The sequence below is a fragment of the Gavia stellata genome, unplaced genomic scaffold (assembly GCF_030936135.1).
Source record: "Gavia stellata isolate bGavSte3 unplaced genomic scaffold, bGavSte3.hap2 HAP2_SCAFFOLD_259, whole genome shotgun sequence".
NCBI classification, from domain to species: domain Eukaryota; kingdom Metazoa; phylum Chordata; class Aves; order Gaviiformes; family Gaviidae; genus Gavia; species Gavia stellata.
The window spans coordinates 51115-66907 of NW_026776783.1; the positions used below are offsets into that span (position 1 = coordinate 51115).

At 63.6% G+C, this 15793-nt stretch overlaps 2 protein-coding genes across 2 annotated transcripts; both read left to right on the plus strand.

Annotated features, from left to right (window-relative positions):
- Positions 1–2148: 2148 nt before the first annotated feature.
- ELMOD3 (ELMO domain containing 3) lies at positions 2149–9159 on the plus strand. Its single transcript, XM_059834819.1, has 10 exons — positions 2149–2223; positions 2593–2662; positions 2987–3049; positions 3395–3486; positions 3716–3839; positions 4719–4841; positions 6286–6416; positions 7053–7129; positions 7305–7432; positions 8223–9159. The coding sequence occupies exons 1-10, from the start codon at positions 2149–2151 to the stop codon at positions 8426–8428; spliced, it is 1089 nt and encodes a 362-aa protein (XP_059690802.1). The 3' UTR covers positions 8429–9159.
- Positions 9160–12848: 3689 nt separating this feature from the next.
- Positions 12849–14017, plus strand: ADRA2B (adrenoceptor alpha 2B). The gene has a single exon (XM_059834822.1). The coding sequence runs from the start codon at positions 12849–12851 to the stop codon at positions 13992–13994; it is 1146 nt and encodes a 381-aa protein (XP_059690805.1). The 3' UTR covers positions 13995–14017.
- The last annotated feature ends 1776 nt before the right edge of the window (positions 14018–15793 follow it).

Sequence of the window (15793 nt, forward strand, 5' to 3'; positions counted from 1 at the left end):
CACTGGGAGCTGATACTGGTTGCTGGGAGCTGGCACTGGGAGATGTCACTGGGAGATGACACTGGGAGATGACACTAGGAGCTGATACTGGGCACTGGGAGGTGGCACTGGGAGGTGGCACTGGGAGATGACACTGGACACTGGGAGGTGGCACTGGGAGATGACACTGGGCACTGAGAGGTGGCACTGGGAGGTGGCACTGGGAGGTGGCACTGGGAGATGACACTGGGAGATGACACTGGACACTGGGAGGTGGCACTGGGAGATGACACTGGGCACTGAGAGGTGGCACTGGGAGGTGGCACTGGGAGCTGATACTGGTTGCTGGGAGCTGGCACTGGGAGATGACACTGGGAGATGACACTGGGCACTGGGAGGTGGCACTGGGAGGTGGCACTGGGAGATGACACTGGGCACTGGGATGTGGCACCAGGAGCTGATACTGGGTGCTTGGATGTGGCGCTGGGAGGTGGCACTGGGCACTGGGAGGTAGCACTGGGAGATGACACTGGGCACTGGGAGGTGGCACTGGGAGGTGGCACTGGGCACTGGGAGGTGGCACTGGGAGGTGGCACTGGGAGCTGGGAGGTGGCACTGGGAGATGACACTGGGCACTGGGAGGTGGCACTGGGAGGTGGCACTGGGAGGTGGCACTGGGAGCTGGGAGGTGGCACTGGGAGATGACACTGGACACTGGGAGGTGGCACTGGGAGGTGGCACTGGTTGGTGGCACTGGGAGGTGGCACTGGGAGATGACACTGGGCGCTGGGATGTGGCACTGGGATATGACACTGGGCACTGGGAGGTGGCACTGGGAGCTGATACTGGTTGCTGGGAGCTGGCACTGGGAGATGTCACTGGGAGATGACACTGGGAGATGACACTGGGAGATGACACTGGGCACTGGGAGGTGGCACTGGGAGGTGGCACTGGGAGATGACACTGGGCACTGGGAGATGACACTGGGCACTGGGAGGTGGCACTGGGAGGTGGCACTGGGAGCTGATACTGGTTGCTGGGAGCTGGCACTGGGAGATGTCACTGGGAGATGACACTGGGAGATGACACTGGGAGCTGGGATCTGGCACTGGGAGCTGGGAGGTGGCACTGGGAGATGACACTGGGCACTGGGATGTGGCACCAGGAGCTGATACTGGGTGCTCGGATGTGGCGCTGGGAGGTGGCACTGGGAGCTGATACTGGGTGCTGGGAGCTGGCACTGGGAGGTGGCACTGGGAGGTGACACTGGGAGGTGGCACTGGGAGGTGGCACTGGGCACTGGGAGGTGGCACTGGTTGGTGGCACTGGGAGGTGGCACTGGGCACTGGTTGGTGGCACTGGTTGGTGGCACTGGGAGGTGGCACTGGGCACTGGTTGGTGGCACTGGTTGGTGGCACTGGGAGGTGGCACTGGTTGGTGGCACTGGTTGGTGGCACTGGGAGATGACACTGGGCACTGGGAGGTGGCACTGGGAGGTGGCACTGGGAGATGACACTGGACACTGGGAGGTGGCACTGGGAGGTGGCACTGGTTGGTGGCACTGGTTGGTGGCACTGGGAGGTGGCACCGGGCGCTGTGGCTCGTGCCGGCACCGCTCCCCGCTCCCCGCGGCTCTGCCCCCTCCCGGCGGGCGGCCGCGTTCCCCGCGCTGTGACCCTCCCGGCCGCCGTAGGCCGCCCCGCGCGGCGCCTGCCGGGCGCTGTAGTCCCGTGTGCCCCCACCCCCGCCGCCAGCGGCGACGCGGACTACAGCTCCCGGCATGCAGCGCGGCCGCGCCTGCGCACTGCGCCGCGGCTCAGCCGGGGGGGGGGAACCGGCGGGCTGGCTGGGAGGCCGCGCCGCTTCCGGTGGGCGCGGGGTCAAAGGGCGGTGGGTCAAAGGGCAGAACGGGCCGGTGGGGTGCGGGGGTGATGGTCGGGGACCGGGAGGTCAGCGGGCGGGGGCCGCGGAAGGGGCGCCGAGGGGCTTGCGAGGGGGCGGGACGGACTAGGCCGCAGGAGAGGCCTGAGGCCTCCGGGGGGTCCCTGAGGGGCGGGGGGGGGGGCTGCCGTCCTCCCCGGGACATCCCCGGGGCCACCCGGCCCCGCCACCTGAGGCTCCGCCGCGGCTCCCGCCGAAGGGGGGAGGCCGCGTTCTTCCCCGCAGGGCATGAGCGGAGGCGCCGGGGGCTCGGAGCGGCCTGAGGAGCGGCAGCGGTTCCCCCCGCCCGGCAAGTCCCTCCCCGTGCGTGTCAGGCCTGAGCCCCTCGCTGTGCCCCCGGGTGCTGCGTCCCGCCGTGCCCCGGCCTCGGGGCAGCGCCCCTCGGTGTCAAACAGCCCCCACTCCCGCCGTGTTACCGCTTTGTTTCGCCATTTATTCCCGTACAAAATGATCTTTCTCTTGCCTGAGGTGATAACGCAACAAAAACGCACCCAAAGGGGTCCGAGCCGCTCTCGCACCCTTCCTGGCGCGGTGCTCGGCCAGCGAGGAGAGGACGGGGTTGGTTCCCTGAGGGAAGAGCTCAGGATTTCGCTGTCACCTCCCTGGGGAGCGGTTGGTTTTCTGGGGCTGTTCTGGTGGGTGATGGCTGCGTCTCTCTCTGTCCCCACTTAGATCTCGGCTCTGAGACAAAACGGTCTCCTGCAGGCTCTCGTGCGGGGAGCGGGGCAGCCCGTGGGCGCTGGTAAGCTTTTTCTCTGCTTCCTTTCTATTGATCTCGTTTCCTCATGGGGGAAGCGCCTGGGGAGCTTGAAGGGAGCCCGAGGAACCCAGTGCTGAGCTCACAGGCAAATCTGTCTGGTTCCAGCTTGGCAAATCCATCGCTTTTGTCCCAGACTTGCCAAGAAGAAACCTCGCAGCTTCTTGGGGGACTCTAGTCGGGGTTTTTCCCTGGAGAAGGGGAAATCCTGCCCCGAGATACCCTGAGCAGTGCTGGGGGAGTGCAGCAGCCACCCCCCCGCCAAGTCTTGCAGCCGATTCTAACCTCCAGCGTGCTTTTGTTCGGCAGAGATCAGCGAGGACCTGCGGCGAGCCCAGGAGGAATGGGAGGCTGTGGAAGAGATCCAGTCAGGTACGGCTGAGGCCAACAGTGCCGGGGACAAGGGGGGTCGTTGGACAGAAAAGGTTTGGGCCGGGGAAGGGACCTGGGTCCCAGAGGGCAGGAGTGGGTGGGTCTGCATCTGGGGGGCAGTTTTGGGGAGCATCTGGAGGGAGAGGGAGGGGGCCGGTGACCCGCTGCCTTCCCCCAGCTCCCCAAGTCTTCATCCTCCTGCTGTGCCGGAAGGTGGAAGCAAGCTCCCTGTGCCGGAATGGCCGCTCTGGTGTGAGGCGGGAGCGTGTTTCGGCACCAGGGAGCGGAGGGGCAGGGCTCATGCTGGGGGGGGGGGGGCTAACGCCATTCTCTGCCTCCCTGCAGGGCTGGGGGGGACATCGGCTGGTGCTGCGCCTCCGATCTCCTTCAACGAAGCGCTGCAGTACTTCCAGACAGCCGACCTCTCCGAGTGCAGGGTATGGGCAGGGCCCCGCGCTCTCGCCCTCTCTCGGGGGGTAGTTTTAGTAAGTAGGAGAGGGGAGCGCGGCCATAGAAACGCAGCGCTCCCCTCTTTCCCTTCCACCTTCCCTCAGCTTGGCTCTTTGCGTGATCCCGTCCCTCCTGGCTCACCCACCGGTTTTTCTCCTGCCCGATTCCCCCAGGGACCGGCCCTGATCGTTTCTTCGCGTGTTTTCTTCTCCGCAGAAGAAGGTCCGGGCAACGGTGCACAGGCAAGGCCTGGCTGCTCTGGTTCACTTCCTCTTCGGCCCTCCCCGGCTCCAACCGCAGCTGCAGGGAGAGCGGGAGCTGGCTCTGGCCATGGCGCAGTGTGAGTGTCCCCTTGTCCGCAGCGCGAGCTGCTGGCCCGGCCACCTTTATCGTGTGAGCTTCGTGGGAAGCAACTCAAGGGGGTCTCAGGGTGCGGTGGGATCTCTGCCCGCTTATCCCGTGGCAGCTGCTTATCCCAAAGGAGCCGTTCTCCATCTCCTTTGCTCCCCTGCTGCGGACATACTCACTTTTGGGTGGGAACAATGGATTTCTTGATCCCTTTATGTCGTGCCACAGTAGCCGTTCCACGTGTACACCTTTACACGGCACCGGATAGGTGCTCCACAGCTCTGCAACCCTTCCCGCTCCTCGTTTTGTGACCAAAACAAATGAGACGTGAATCCTCCCGCTACCTTGGCGTGGTGTGTGTCGTGTCTGGCTGTCCCGTGGCGGACTGCAGACGCTGAACACACAGAAAACTCTTCGCCTGTGGTTTGCGGTTGGTGGTGGTTTCCCTGGCCAGCAAAACTTCACATAGTGTCCGAATTATTCATTAGCCCCACGCTCATATAACGCACAGTCATATTATTTGTGTTTCTGCACCTCTAAGGCTTTCTTTTCCTCCTTCCCGTCTCCCCTCCAACAGGATAAACACAGCCGGGGGACGTTCTCCTTGTCGCCGTAAGCCATTCTCGGCTGCGGGATTTCATTTCCAGCTGGACTCTGGCTTTACCCTGCAGCTGGTGGCAGTTTCTTTCCCCACCGTGTCTCTGCACTGGCGCTCGAGGGCTGAGGGGTGTTTTTTAGATGCTGAGGGGTGTTTTTTAGATGCTGAGGGGTGTTTTTTAGATGCTGAGGGGTGTTTTTTAGATGCTGAGGGGTGTTTTTTAGATGCTGAGGGGTGTTTTTTAGATGCTGAGGGGTGTTTTCTCTCCACCAGGTTGTTTGGATGATAACGAGAGAGTGCACATGAGAATCCTGCAGACCATTTACAAGAAGCTAACCCGCTCCAGGTTGGGCTGCCCGCGCTACGGGGCGCACTGGGAAGAGCTCGGCTTTCAAGGTAGGGCAGAGGGAGAGACCTCTGGGGAAAACCTTTGCTGAGAGCGATCGCGCTGGTCCCGTTCCCTCCTCCGGAGGTGGGATCCAGAGGCAGCGCAAAGGGTTTGGTCCTCGTTCTCTCTCCCTTCACGCAGCCGCTGTCCCTGCTGCAGTTTCATAGAGTCATTGAGGTTGGAAAAGACCCTTAAGATCGTCGAGTCCAACCGTAAACCCAACGCTGCCAAGTCCACCACTAAACCATGTCCCCAGGCGCCTCATCCACACGTCTTTTAAAAACCTCCAGGGATGGGGACTCAATCACCTCCCTGGGCAGCCCCTTCCAGTGTCTGACAACCCTTTCGGTGAAGAAATTTTTCCTAATACCCAATTTAAACCTCCCCTAGCGCAACTTGAGGCCGTTTCCTCTCGTCCTATTCCAGCTCCCTCAGCTGCTCCTCATCAGACTTGTGCTCCAGACCCCTCACCAGCTCCGTTGCCCTTCTCTGGACACGTTCCAGCACCTCAATGTCCTTCTTGTCGTGAGGGGCCCAAAACTGAACGCAGGATTTGAGGTGCAGCCTCAGATCAGCACACCCGCCCAACTTGGTGTCGTCCGCAGACTTGCTGCGGGCGCGCTCGATCCCCTCGTCCAGATAATCGATGAAGATACTGAACAGAACTGACCCCGATACCGAGCCCTGCTTTCGTAGCAGATCTGTCGCTGCCCCAGCCAGCTGTCCCAACCAGTACAACATCTGGACTGGTTGGCCGGATAACGCCACCACCTGCTGCCGCGGTTGCCCACGGCCAGCTGGCGTGGGCATAACAAGAAGTAGTTGGCGTAACCGCTTTGCCCGGACCATTAATGCTTTTCATTAGCAAGCGATCTCTGCGGCTAATGAGCCGTCTCCGGAGGACTGGTTTATTAGCGAAGCGCAGGTCAGGGCTCTGTCACTAAGGTTGTGTCGCAGGTTGCTTTCAGCTTCGGCTGTGTGAGGAAAAACAGCGTGATTAAAGCTGTCACATGCGGCCTCGCAGGAGTCTTCGGGCTGGTTGACTTGCAAGTTAAATAGGCTGGGTTTTAATGAAGCCTAAAACCCTCAACGGGAGGGGAGCGGCTCACGCTCCGCCATCCTGTCGCGTACACAACTGGTTTTAAGCGTTAGTTTAGCAGCCAAATGTGCCCTGGGGGGGGTAAAGCTTCAAGCTACGCATTCCTAGAGAAGGTATGGGAGTGGGTGCGTGGGTGGGAGAGCAAGGGCTTGTTAATGCCCACGTGAAAGAGGCTACAGCACCCATTTGGCTCCGGTTAGGGGAATTCCCCAAAAGCTTTCCCTCAGGATGTGGTTCCCAAAGGGAATCACCGGGATTCCTCTGCTCTTAAAACACGGTGACGGTGTATAAACAGCCTGTGGAAGCGGGCTCCGTGCTGTCCTTCGCCTCACCGGGCTGTCCCGCCCTCCCAGGTGCGGATCCCGGCACGGATCTGCGAGGGACGGGGATGCTGGGCTTGATGCAGATGCTGTACTTCGTCATGGACTCCCAGACGCTGCCTCTGGCTCAAGAGATTTTCAAGCTGTCCCAGCACAAAACCCAGGCACGTCCTTCCCCCTCCTTCGCGTGCTCCCTGCAGTGGCATCTACCCGTTTATTTCTAACGCTCGAGGAAAGGGAAGCATGAAAATCTTCTCTTCCAATTAAGGGCTTGACTTTTTTTGCTGCTTAATCCCCCTCGCGCTGGTAAGGGGAGGAATTTGGTCGCCAAAGAGCTGAGGAGCTCCGGTTAGAGGCTGCAGTCAAGCTCCAGGTGTTGGCTTTATTCTGGGAATGAGATTTTGAGCGTCCTGGTGGAGAGCAGAGATTTGCTCCCGGGATCCTGGCTTGGAGCTGAACTTGCGCAGGTTAAAAGGGCCGGAGAAGTGGGCGAAGAGCAGCGTGGTGTGGAAATGGGAGTGAGCGGAGCCCGTCTCCTTAAACTTGGCTTTTTGATCTCGGGTATGGTGGGGTTTAAGCCCGGATGTAAGCTCAGCTTGACCCACAGCATCTATCTAAGCCTGCATCCCTAGTGTTATTATCCTGCTACGTGGATCTGTTGCCTGCAGCCGCCATCCCACAAGTTTGGGGCCACGCGGATGCCGTGTAAAAGGGCTGGAGGTGTTGTCTGGGCACCTCTGCGTGCCGGAAGAGAGGAGGCTTTTTCCAGCCGAGCTGTTATAACGCTCCTTCTCTTGCAGAATTTCCCCTTCTGCATCATGTCCGTGAACATCACCCGCATCGTCATCCAGGCCCTGAGGGAGGAACGTCTCTCCAGGTGAGATCCACGGCAGCTGATGGCTCCGTAGCCGGGCTGGGCGGAATTCTGGTGGTTTTGGGGGTTTCAAACAGCATCCTTGGCTGGTTCCGGTTGAGCGGGGTCCCTCCCCGGCCGCTCCCTCGGCTGCCGGGACGGCGGCTGCGTCGGCTGAGCCCCTCTCCGCCCGTTTCAGGGAGTGCAACCGCAGGCAGCAAGTCATCGCCGTGCTGAACGACCTGTACGCGGCGGCCTTTCTGCAGCTCTACCGCCTCTGGAAATGGCAGCACAAGACCGTGGCCGACGCCGGCTTCCTCCTGAAGGGTGCGTTTCTCCGCGCTTTCCCCTCCTTTCCCAGCCGAGGAAAAGAACCCGAGGCCCAGAGGACGAACCCGGTGCGTTCTCGGCACATTCGTGTCCTGCTGAGCCCAGCCCCAAGGTGTGTCACACCCAGAAAGCCCCGACCGTTCATCCTTTAATCTTCACACCGAGATTTTCAACAATCTTTAAGTATCTGAGTGCCCTGTGGGGTGTTTTTTCCTCCTGTTTTGCATCTCAAATCTTAAAGACAAGCACCTGTGGAAGCGCCCGCCGCGTTCAGAGGGGTGCTCTGTCGCGGTGGCTTGAGGTGGGTGACAGACGGGGACGTTTCTTGCTCCCCAGGCTCGCTCACGTCACGCAATGCGGTTGCGTAAGCCCTGTTTGTAGCTCGGGGTGTAAGCGGAGGCACCGCCGGCGTGCCTTTCGCAGCGAGCGCTAAATTAACCGGCGGGGTTATTTACTCCGGCGGAGGCTGATGTCAACAGAGCCGCTCGGCTGTGCCGTGCTAATGGCTCCCTCTTAAAACGGGGTCCAGCTGTCGCGGTCTGGCTCGTGCTTCTCCCCGCTCTCCGCGGGCTTTCCCTCCCCGGGGGGGTCTCGCGGAGCTCGGCTGGGAGTTTTGGCGAGGAGCTTTTTGTGCTCCCTCATGCCAAGCAAAACAGATTTGTGCCCTTTCCCGAGGGGATACGCTGGGACACCAGAAATAATACACGGGTCAAAACCTCACCCCAGGAGCACGCTGCTGTCCGGATCTCGCTCTCTGTCCTCACACATTTCCCCCCGACCTCCCCAGAGCTGGAGTTATCCACCAAAAAGAAGCCGAAGCAGCTCCTGAAATCCTTGGAGGCCTACGTGAACCGAAGCCCGGCGGCAGACGGCCTTCAGCAGCTGTCCCTTCCCTCCACCTCCATCGGCGGCAACCGGGCCGGCGAGGAGATCAACTTCACGGGCGTTTGCGACCTGCAGGTTGAGCTGGAAGGAGAAGCCCGACTGATCTGAAACGCGGGGAGACGCGCCGCAGGGAGCTCTCGGAGGATGCCTGGCCGCCGTCGCCTCCCGTTAGCGGGGCTCGGGACGGGCCGTGCGGGTCGAGGTGGTAAACGCAGAGTGATGGGAGGCGGCCGCTGCCCTGAGAAGGGTTTGGGTCCGAGCTGAGGGCGGGCGAGAGCCTGGGGTGCCACAGAGGGTAGATTATTTTTTTGCCCTAAACCCCCAGAAAGGGTGGCCCCGTCCTTCCCCCTCTCGCCCCGCAAGCATCCCGGCTGCGGTGTCGGCATCGCTCGGCGCTGCGGGAGCGAGCCTCAGGATTTGACCCTCTCCAGGCGGAATTCTCCTGGAACAAAGGAGGAAAATGTGGCAGAGCGGGTGGATTTTTATGAGCCACCAACCTCAGGCTGGGATAGTCTGTCCATCTGTCCCAAATCCGTGCTCCCCTCTGTCTTTACCCCCAGCAGGAAAGTTTAGCGATGCTCCAGGCGGAGCTGGAGCGTGCCCATAGGGCTCCTGACTCCAATCGCGGCTCCGGCAGCACCTGGGAGGGTTTAAAACCCCCCGGCTTCGGGCTGCGGCACCTTCATTTCGCGTTGAGGGTGGGGTGAGAGCACGAGCACAGCCCCGTTGGTGGGGCGGTGGGGGCCGCTCGTCCCCCAAGGTTTGGGGAGCCCCCCCCCCAACTCCCCCGGGGCGTTACTGTGCGTGTCAGCACCTAAAGAAGTTAATAAAAGGAGGAGAAAAATGTTTTCTGTGGTGTAACGGTGATTTTAGGACTTGGATTTGCTTCTGGTTTCTGTGGCTGGGTGAGGGGAGAGGGTTTCTGCTGGCGGAGGGCCGCTCTGGAGAGCGGGGAAGGGCGAAGCGGGGTCTGCCTGGCACCTGGGAGCCCCATTCGGGGCTCAGCGGTGGGAAAGCGGATCCGGAGGAGAGAAACCAGGGTCGGATTCCGCCCTGCGAGGCCCAGAGCACCGAGCCGGGGGGAGAAAAGTCGCTCCCAGCCTCCACCGCTGCGAGGGCAGCTGCTTGGTTTCAGGAAAACCTTGTTGAAGAGGAGACGGGACTTTTGCTCGCAGGTTCCGGGAGGCCCAGGTGCCGTTTCCCGACAGGCTCCCTCCCTGCCTCAGTTTCCCCCTTTATGAAATCCAAATTACAGCCCCGGCCCCCAGTTGAAGCACGGGGATGAGGTCGGAGCAGTAACGGCTGCTCCGTGCCTGGCGCGAGCCCTCAGCAGGTGCTTAAAAATGCTCCAAAAGCATCTTCAGCCCTCAAAAGAGAGGAAAAAAAAGCCCCAAAAAGCCCAGAGCTGGAGCTAAAAGGTGTCTTTGAACAAGAGAAGTGAGGAGCTGGAGGGATAATAGAGCGGCGCGGCGCCCGACGGCTGCCTGGTGCCGTTACCCCTCGGAAAAACCAATGGCCTTCCCGGCAGCGCAGCGACAGGGCTGGAAAATGTTTCCCCCAGCCGAAAAAAAACCCCAATAAATGGGCAAAAAGGAGCCCGGTGCCGGGTGTTTTTCCCCCTCCTAATCCGGAATTTATCCCGTAAATCAGTTGGAGGTGTGGGGAGAGGAGGAGGGTGGGATGGGGGCAGCGGGGCTCGGGGGGTGGGGGAAGAAAAGCACCTTGGGGTGGTTTTGGGGGGAGATGGGGAGCGGGACCGGGAAGAGGGAGCCGCCGGCTCGGCTGTTCCCACCGCCGCCTGCCCGGGTACCGGGGCCCGGCAAGGGTGGGGGTGCCGGGGAGGGACACGGTTACTGGGTGGGGGGATGTGGGTGCCAGGGAAGGGGTGTGGGTGCTGGGGAGGGGATGGAGGTACCAGTATTGGGGAGGGAGGGGGGTCCCAGGGCCGGAGGGATGTGGGTGCTGGGGAAGGGATGGAGATGCTGGGGAAGGGATGTGGGTGCTGGGGAAGGGACGTGGGTGCTGAGGGAGGGCGGGATGTGGGTGCCAGGGAGGGATGTGGGCACTGGAGAGGGGGTGCAGGTCCCAGGGCGAGAGGGTCGTGGGTGCTGGGGGAGGATGTGGGTGCTCGGGAAGGGATGGAGGTGCCGGGGAAGGGACATGGGTGCTGGGGAAGGGTCGTGGGTAGCAGGGGAGGATGTGGGTGCCGGGGAAGGGAGGTGGGTGCTGGGGAGGAGATGGAGGTGCCGGGGAAGAGATGGAGGTGCCAGGGAAGGGACATGGGTGCTGGGGAAGGGAGGTGGGTGCCAGAAAGAGAGGGTCTTGGGTGCTGGGGAAGGGATGGAGGTGCTGGGGAAGAGATGTGGGTGCTGGGGAAGGGACGTGAGTGCTGAGGGAGGGCGGGATGTGGGTGCCAGGGAGGGATGTGGGCACTGGAGAGGGGGTGCAGGTCCCAGGGCAGGACGGTCATGGGTGCTGGGGGAGGATATGGGTGCTCGGGAAGGGATGGAGGTGCCGGGGAAGGGATGTGGGTGCTGGGGAAGGGTTGTGGGTAGCAGGGGAGGATGTGGGTGCTGGGGAAGGGAGGTGGGTGCTGGGGAGGAGATGGAGGTGCCAGGGAAGTGACGCGGGTGCCGGGGAAGGGACATGGGTGCTGGGGAAGGGACGTGGGTAGCAGGGGAGGATGTGGGTGCTGGGGAAGGGAGGTGGGTGCCAGAAAAAGAGGGTCTTGGGTGATGGGGAAGGGATGTGGGTGCCGGGGAAGAGATGGAGGTGCCGGGGAAGGGATGTGGGTGCCAGGGAGGGATGCAGGTACTGGGAAAGGGACGTGGGTGCTGAGGGAGGGCGGGATGTGGGTGCCAGGGAGGGATGTGGGGACTGGAGAGGGGGTGCAGGTCCCAGGGCGGGAGGGTCGTGGGTGCTGGGGGGGGGATGTGGGTGCTGGGTAAGGGATGTGGGTGCTGGGGAAGGGATGTGGGTGCTGGGGAGGAGATGGAGGTGCCAGGGAAGAGATGGAGGTGCCAGGGAAGGGAGGTGGGTGCCAGAAAGAGAGGGTCTTGGGTGCTGGGTAAGGGATGTGGGTGCTGGGGAAGGGACGCGGGTGCTGGGGAAGGGACGTGGGTGCCGGGGAAGGGATGTGGGTGCCGGGGAAGGGATGTGGGTGCTGAGGGAGGGCGGGATGTGGGTGCCAGGGAGGGATGTGGGCACTGGAGAGGGGGTGCAGGTCCCAGGGCAGGAGGGTCGTGGGTGCTGGGGGGGGATGTGGGTGCTGGGGAAGGGATGGAGGTGCCGGGGAAGGGATGCGGGTGCCGGAGAAGGGTCGTGGGTAGCAGGGGAGGATGTGGGTGCTGGGGAAGGGAGGTGGGTGCCAGGGCAGAAGGGTCGTGGGTGCTGGGGGAGGATGTGGGTGCTGGGGAAGAGATGGAGGTGCCGGGAGAGGGATGTGGGTGCTGGGGAAGGATGTGGGTGCTGGGGAAGGATGTGGGTGCCGGGGAAGGGATGGAGGTGCCGGGGAAGGGATGGAGGTGCCGGGGAAGGGATGTGGGTGCTGGGGGAGGGATGTGGGTGCTGGGGAAGGGTCGCGGGTGCCGGGGAGGGACAGGGGTGCCCGGGGGGACGCGGGGGAAGGAGCGGAGCCCGGAGCGGAGCCCGGTCCCGCCGGCAGCCGCCTGTCCCCCCGGTGCCGCCCGGTCCCGCCCCGGGGGCGGTGGCTCAGTCGTGTGTGTGTGTGTGTGTGTCGTCCGTCCGTCCCCCCCGCCCCGCGCCCGCTTAAAACCCCGCGGAGGCGGCGCCCGGTAGCGCAGAGCCCGCGGCACCGGCACCGGCACCGGCAGCGGCAGCGGGGGTGCGGGCAGGGTGCGGGCAGGGTGCGGGCAGGGTGCAGGCAGGGTGCAGGCAGGGTGCAGGCAGGATAGGCAGGGTGCGGGCAGGGTGCGGGCAGGGTGCGGGCAGGGTGCGGGCAGGGTGCAGGCAGGATAGGCAGGGTGCGGGCAGGGTGCGGGCAGGGTGCAGGCAGGATAGGCAGGGTGCGGGCAGGGGTGCGGGCAGGGTGCGGGCAGGGTGCGGGCAGGGGTGCGGGCAAGGGTGCAGGCAGGGGTGCAGGCAGGGTGCGGGCAGGGTGCGGGCAGGGTGCAGGTAGGGGTGCAGGCAGAATAGGCAGGGTGCGGGCAGGGGTGCAGGCAGGGGTGCAGGCAGGGGTGCAGGCAGGGTGTGGGCAGGGTGCGGGCAGGGGTGCGGGCAGGGTGCAGGCAGGATAGGGGCGCAGGCAGGGTGCAGGCAAGGGTGCAGGCAGCAGTGCAGGCAGGGCAGGGTGCAGGCAGGGTGCAGGCAGGGCAGGGGTGCAGGCAGGGTGCAGGCGGGGTGCAGGCAGGGCGCAGGCGGGGTGCAGGCAGGGGTGCAGGCAGGGCAGGCAGCCCAGTAGGCAGCATGGCAACAGGCACCGGCATCCCCCAGCACCCCACATCCTCGTCCTCCCGCACCCCGGGGCACTGCTGAGCGCCGGCAGCCGGACCCCGCAGCCGGCGGAACCATGGAGGGCACCAAGGGCGGTTACTCGGTGCAAGCCACCGCCGCCATCGCCGCCGCCATCACCTTCCTGGTGCTCTTCACCATCACGGGCAACGTGCTGGTGATCATGGCCGTGCTGAGCAGCCGCTCGCTGCGGGCGCCGCAGAACCTCTTCTTGGTGTCGTTGGCGGCCGCCGACATCTTGGTGGCCACTCTCATCATCCCCTTCTCCTTGGCCAACGAGCTCCTGGGCTACTGGTACTTCGAGAAGACGTGGTGCGAGATCTACCTGGCTCTGGACGTGCTCTTCTGCACCTCCTCCATCGTCCACCTCTGCGCCATCAGCCTGGACCGTTACTGGTCGGTCAGCCGCGCCATCGAGTACAACGCCAAGCGGACGCCGCGGCGCATCAAGTGCAGCATCCTCATCGTCTGGACCATCGCCGCCGTCATCTCCCTCCCGCCTTTGGTCTACAAGGGGGAGAAGAAGGCGGCGGCGGGAGGGCGGCCGCAGTGCAAGCTCAACGAGGAGGCCTGGTACGTCCTCTCCTCCAGCGTCGGCTCCTTCTTCGCCCCGTGTCTCATCATGATCCTCGTCTACCTGCGCATCTACCTGATCGCCAAACGCCGTCACCGCTCCCGCCCCGCCAGCACCAAACCGCCGGGATCAGTGCCACCCAACGTCACCCCCCCAGCCGGTGCGGACCCCCCGGGGACCTGCCCGCCGGCGGACAGGACCTCGCTGCTGAGCCCCGAGGAGCCCCCGACGTCCCCCAACCCCGGGGCAGGGACGTCCCCGCAGCCCGGGGGACGCCCCAGGGACACGTTGGCCACCGGGACGGGGCGGGTGGTGTTGGCACATCGGCCGCCGGCGTTGAACCCTTGGAGGAGGAAGACTCAGGTCAACCGGGAGAAACGTTTCACCTTCGTCTTGGCCGTGGTCATCGGCGTCTTCGTCCTCTGCTGGTTCCCCTTCTTCTTCCTCTACAGCCTGGGCGCGCTCTGTCCCCGGCGCTGCAAGGTCCCCGACGGCGTCTTCCAGTTCTTCTTCTGGATCGGTTACTGCAACAGCTCCCTCAACCCCGTCATCTACACCGTCTTCAACCAGGACTTCCGCAAGGCTTTCCGACGCCTCCTCTGCCGCCGCCGAGCCCCGACGCCCTGGTGAGGGGCTCCGGTGAGGGGCTCTGGCTATCCCCCTTCCTCCTCCTCTTCTTCCTCCTCCCGGCTGCCCTCGCCGCCCGGAGCATCCCTTGGGTTTGGGGCAGGGGGGAGCGGTTTTAAGCCCCCAAAGCGACGATGGGGTTTTCTCCCCTCTTCCCCACTGCTGGCGCCTGCCCGCTGCCTTCTCTCGCTGCCAGATTTCCCACGGGGACCCCCAGGGACACGGGGCGGGGGACATGTGCCACCACAGCGCAAGCCCGTCCCCAAGGCCGGTGACATCCTGGCAGACACCCCCACCACCACCCGAGGCAGAGCTGCGGCCTTTTAACAATAAAAGGTATTTTGTAATAAGAAAAAATGTCCCTTTTTGTCAAGGAGGGGACGGGGCGGGGGGCCTGGGGGGTGTGCGTCCCTCTCCCCCATCCCAGGGGACCGTTGGGGACAAGAGCGGCGGCCCGTGACGGCCGGCAGCGCGGCCGGGAGGAATGTGTGCCGGCGGAGCGGGAACACGATGTCTGGGAGGGGGCGGTTATTTATGGCAGCGCCCGGGAAGGAATAAATAATAATAATTAAAAAAAACACCCTAAACAGCCCCAAAGAATAAATCTCTGCAGCTGCCGGCACCGAGGACGTTCAACCCGACGGGGGGACGGGGACAGAACCTGGCGTCGGGGGACGCCGGTGGGGTGGGGATTCGCGGGTGTCTCGTATAGGGTTGTGCTGCTCACCCGCGGTGAGGGTGACACATGTCAGGGGCTGCAGGGGGGGAGGCGGTTCATGGGTTGTGGCTCACACTGGGGTGTTGTGACTCACGTTGGGGCGTTGTGACCCACACCAGTGTGACCCACACCGTGGTATCGTGACCCACACCGTGGTATCGTGACCCACACAGGTATAACCACGGGTCACGGTGGAGCATCGGGACCCACATTGGTGTATTGTTGTTTGTGACAGGGTCTCGCGACCCACAGAAAGGTATTGCGACCCACACTGGTGTGTCGTGACTCATGGCAGCGTGTTGTGCCCCACACCAGCGTGTCGTGACTCAGACTGCTGTACCATGACTCACGATGGCACACGGTGACCCACAGCAGCGTGTGGTGACCCTCACTGGGGTATCATGACCCACACCAGTGCATCGTGACCCACACCGGGGTATCGTGACCCACACTGGTCCACCACAACCCGCACTGGTGCATCGTGACTCACGATAGTGCATGATGACCCTCACCAGGGCACGATGACCCACACCAGTATACGGTGCCCCACAGCAGTATATCACTGGGGGACGTGGCTGGGGACAGCCCCATCTCCCTGCCCCACTGCAGGACTTCACCTCCACCCACCCCCAAACCAGCTGAACTTTTGGGAAGCCCTTTCCCAGCCCGGCTGCTCTCCTCCTCCCCTGCGAGCCCGGCACGACCGGCGGCCGTTGGCCCGTCCCGGCGCGCTGGGAGGATGCTCGGGGTGGGAGAGGTCGTGTGAACGGGGCCGGGGCCGCGGGGCTGCGCACGCCGAGCCGCTGGACCCCCGCCAGCCCGGCCCCGGGGCGGCTGGACCCGCTCCCGGCCTTCGGCATCGCATCCCGCTGCGGCTCCTCTGCCCCACGGCTGCGCCCGAGTCGGCCGCTTCGCACCCCACGTCGTGGGAAGGGGGAGATGTGGGGCCGGGTGTGGTCTTGTTGGGGTGTGGGGTCCTGTGGGGCTGGGCATGGGCGTGTGGGGCTGGGCATGGGGCTGGGCATGGTCTTGTGGGGCTGAACGTGGTTCTATGGGGCTGGGCATGGTCTTGTGGGGCTGAACG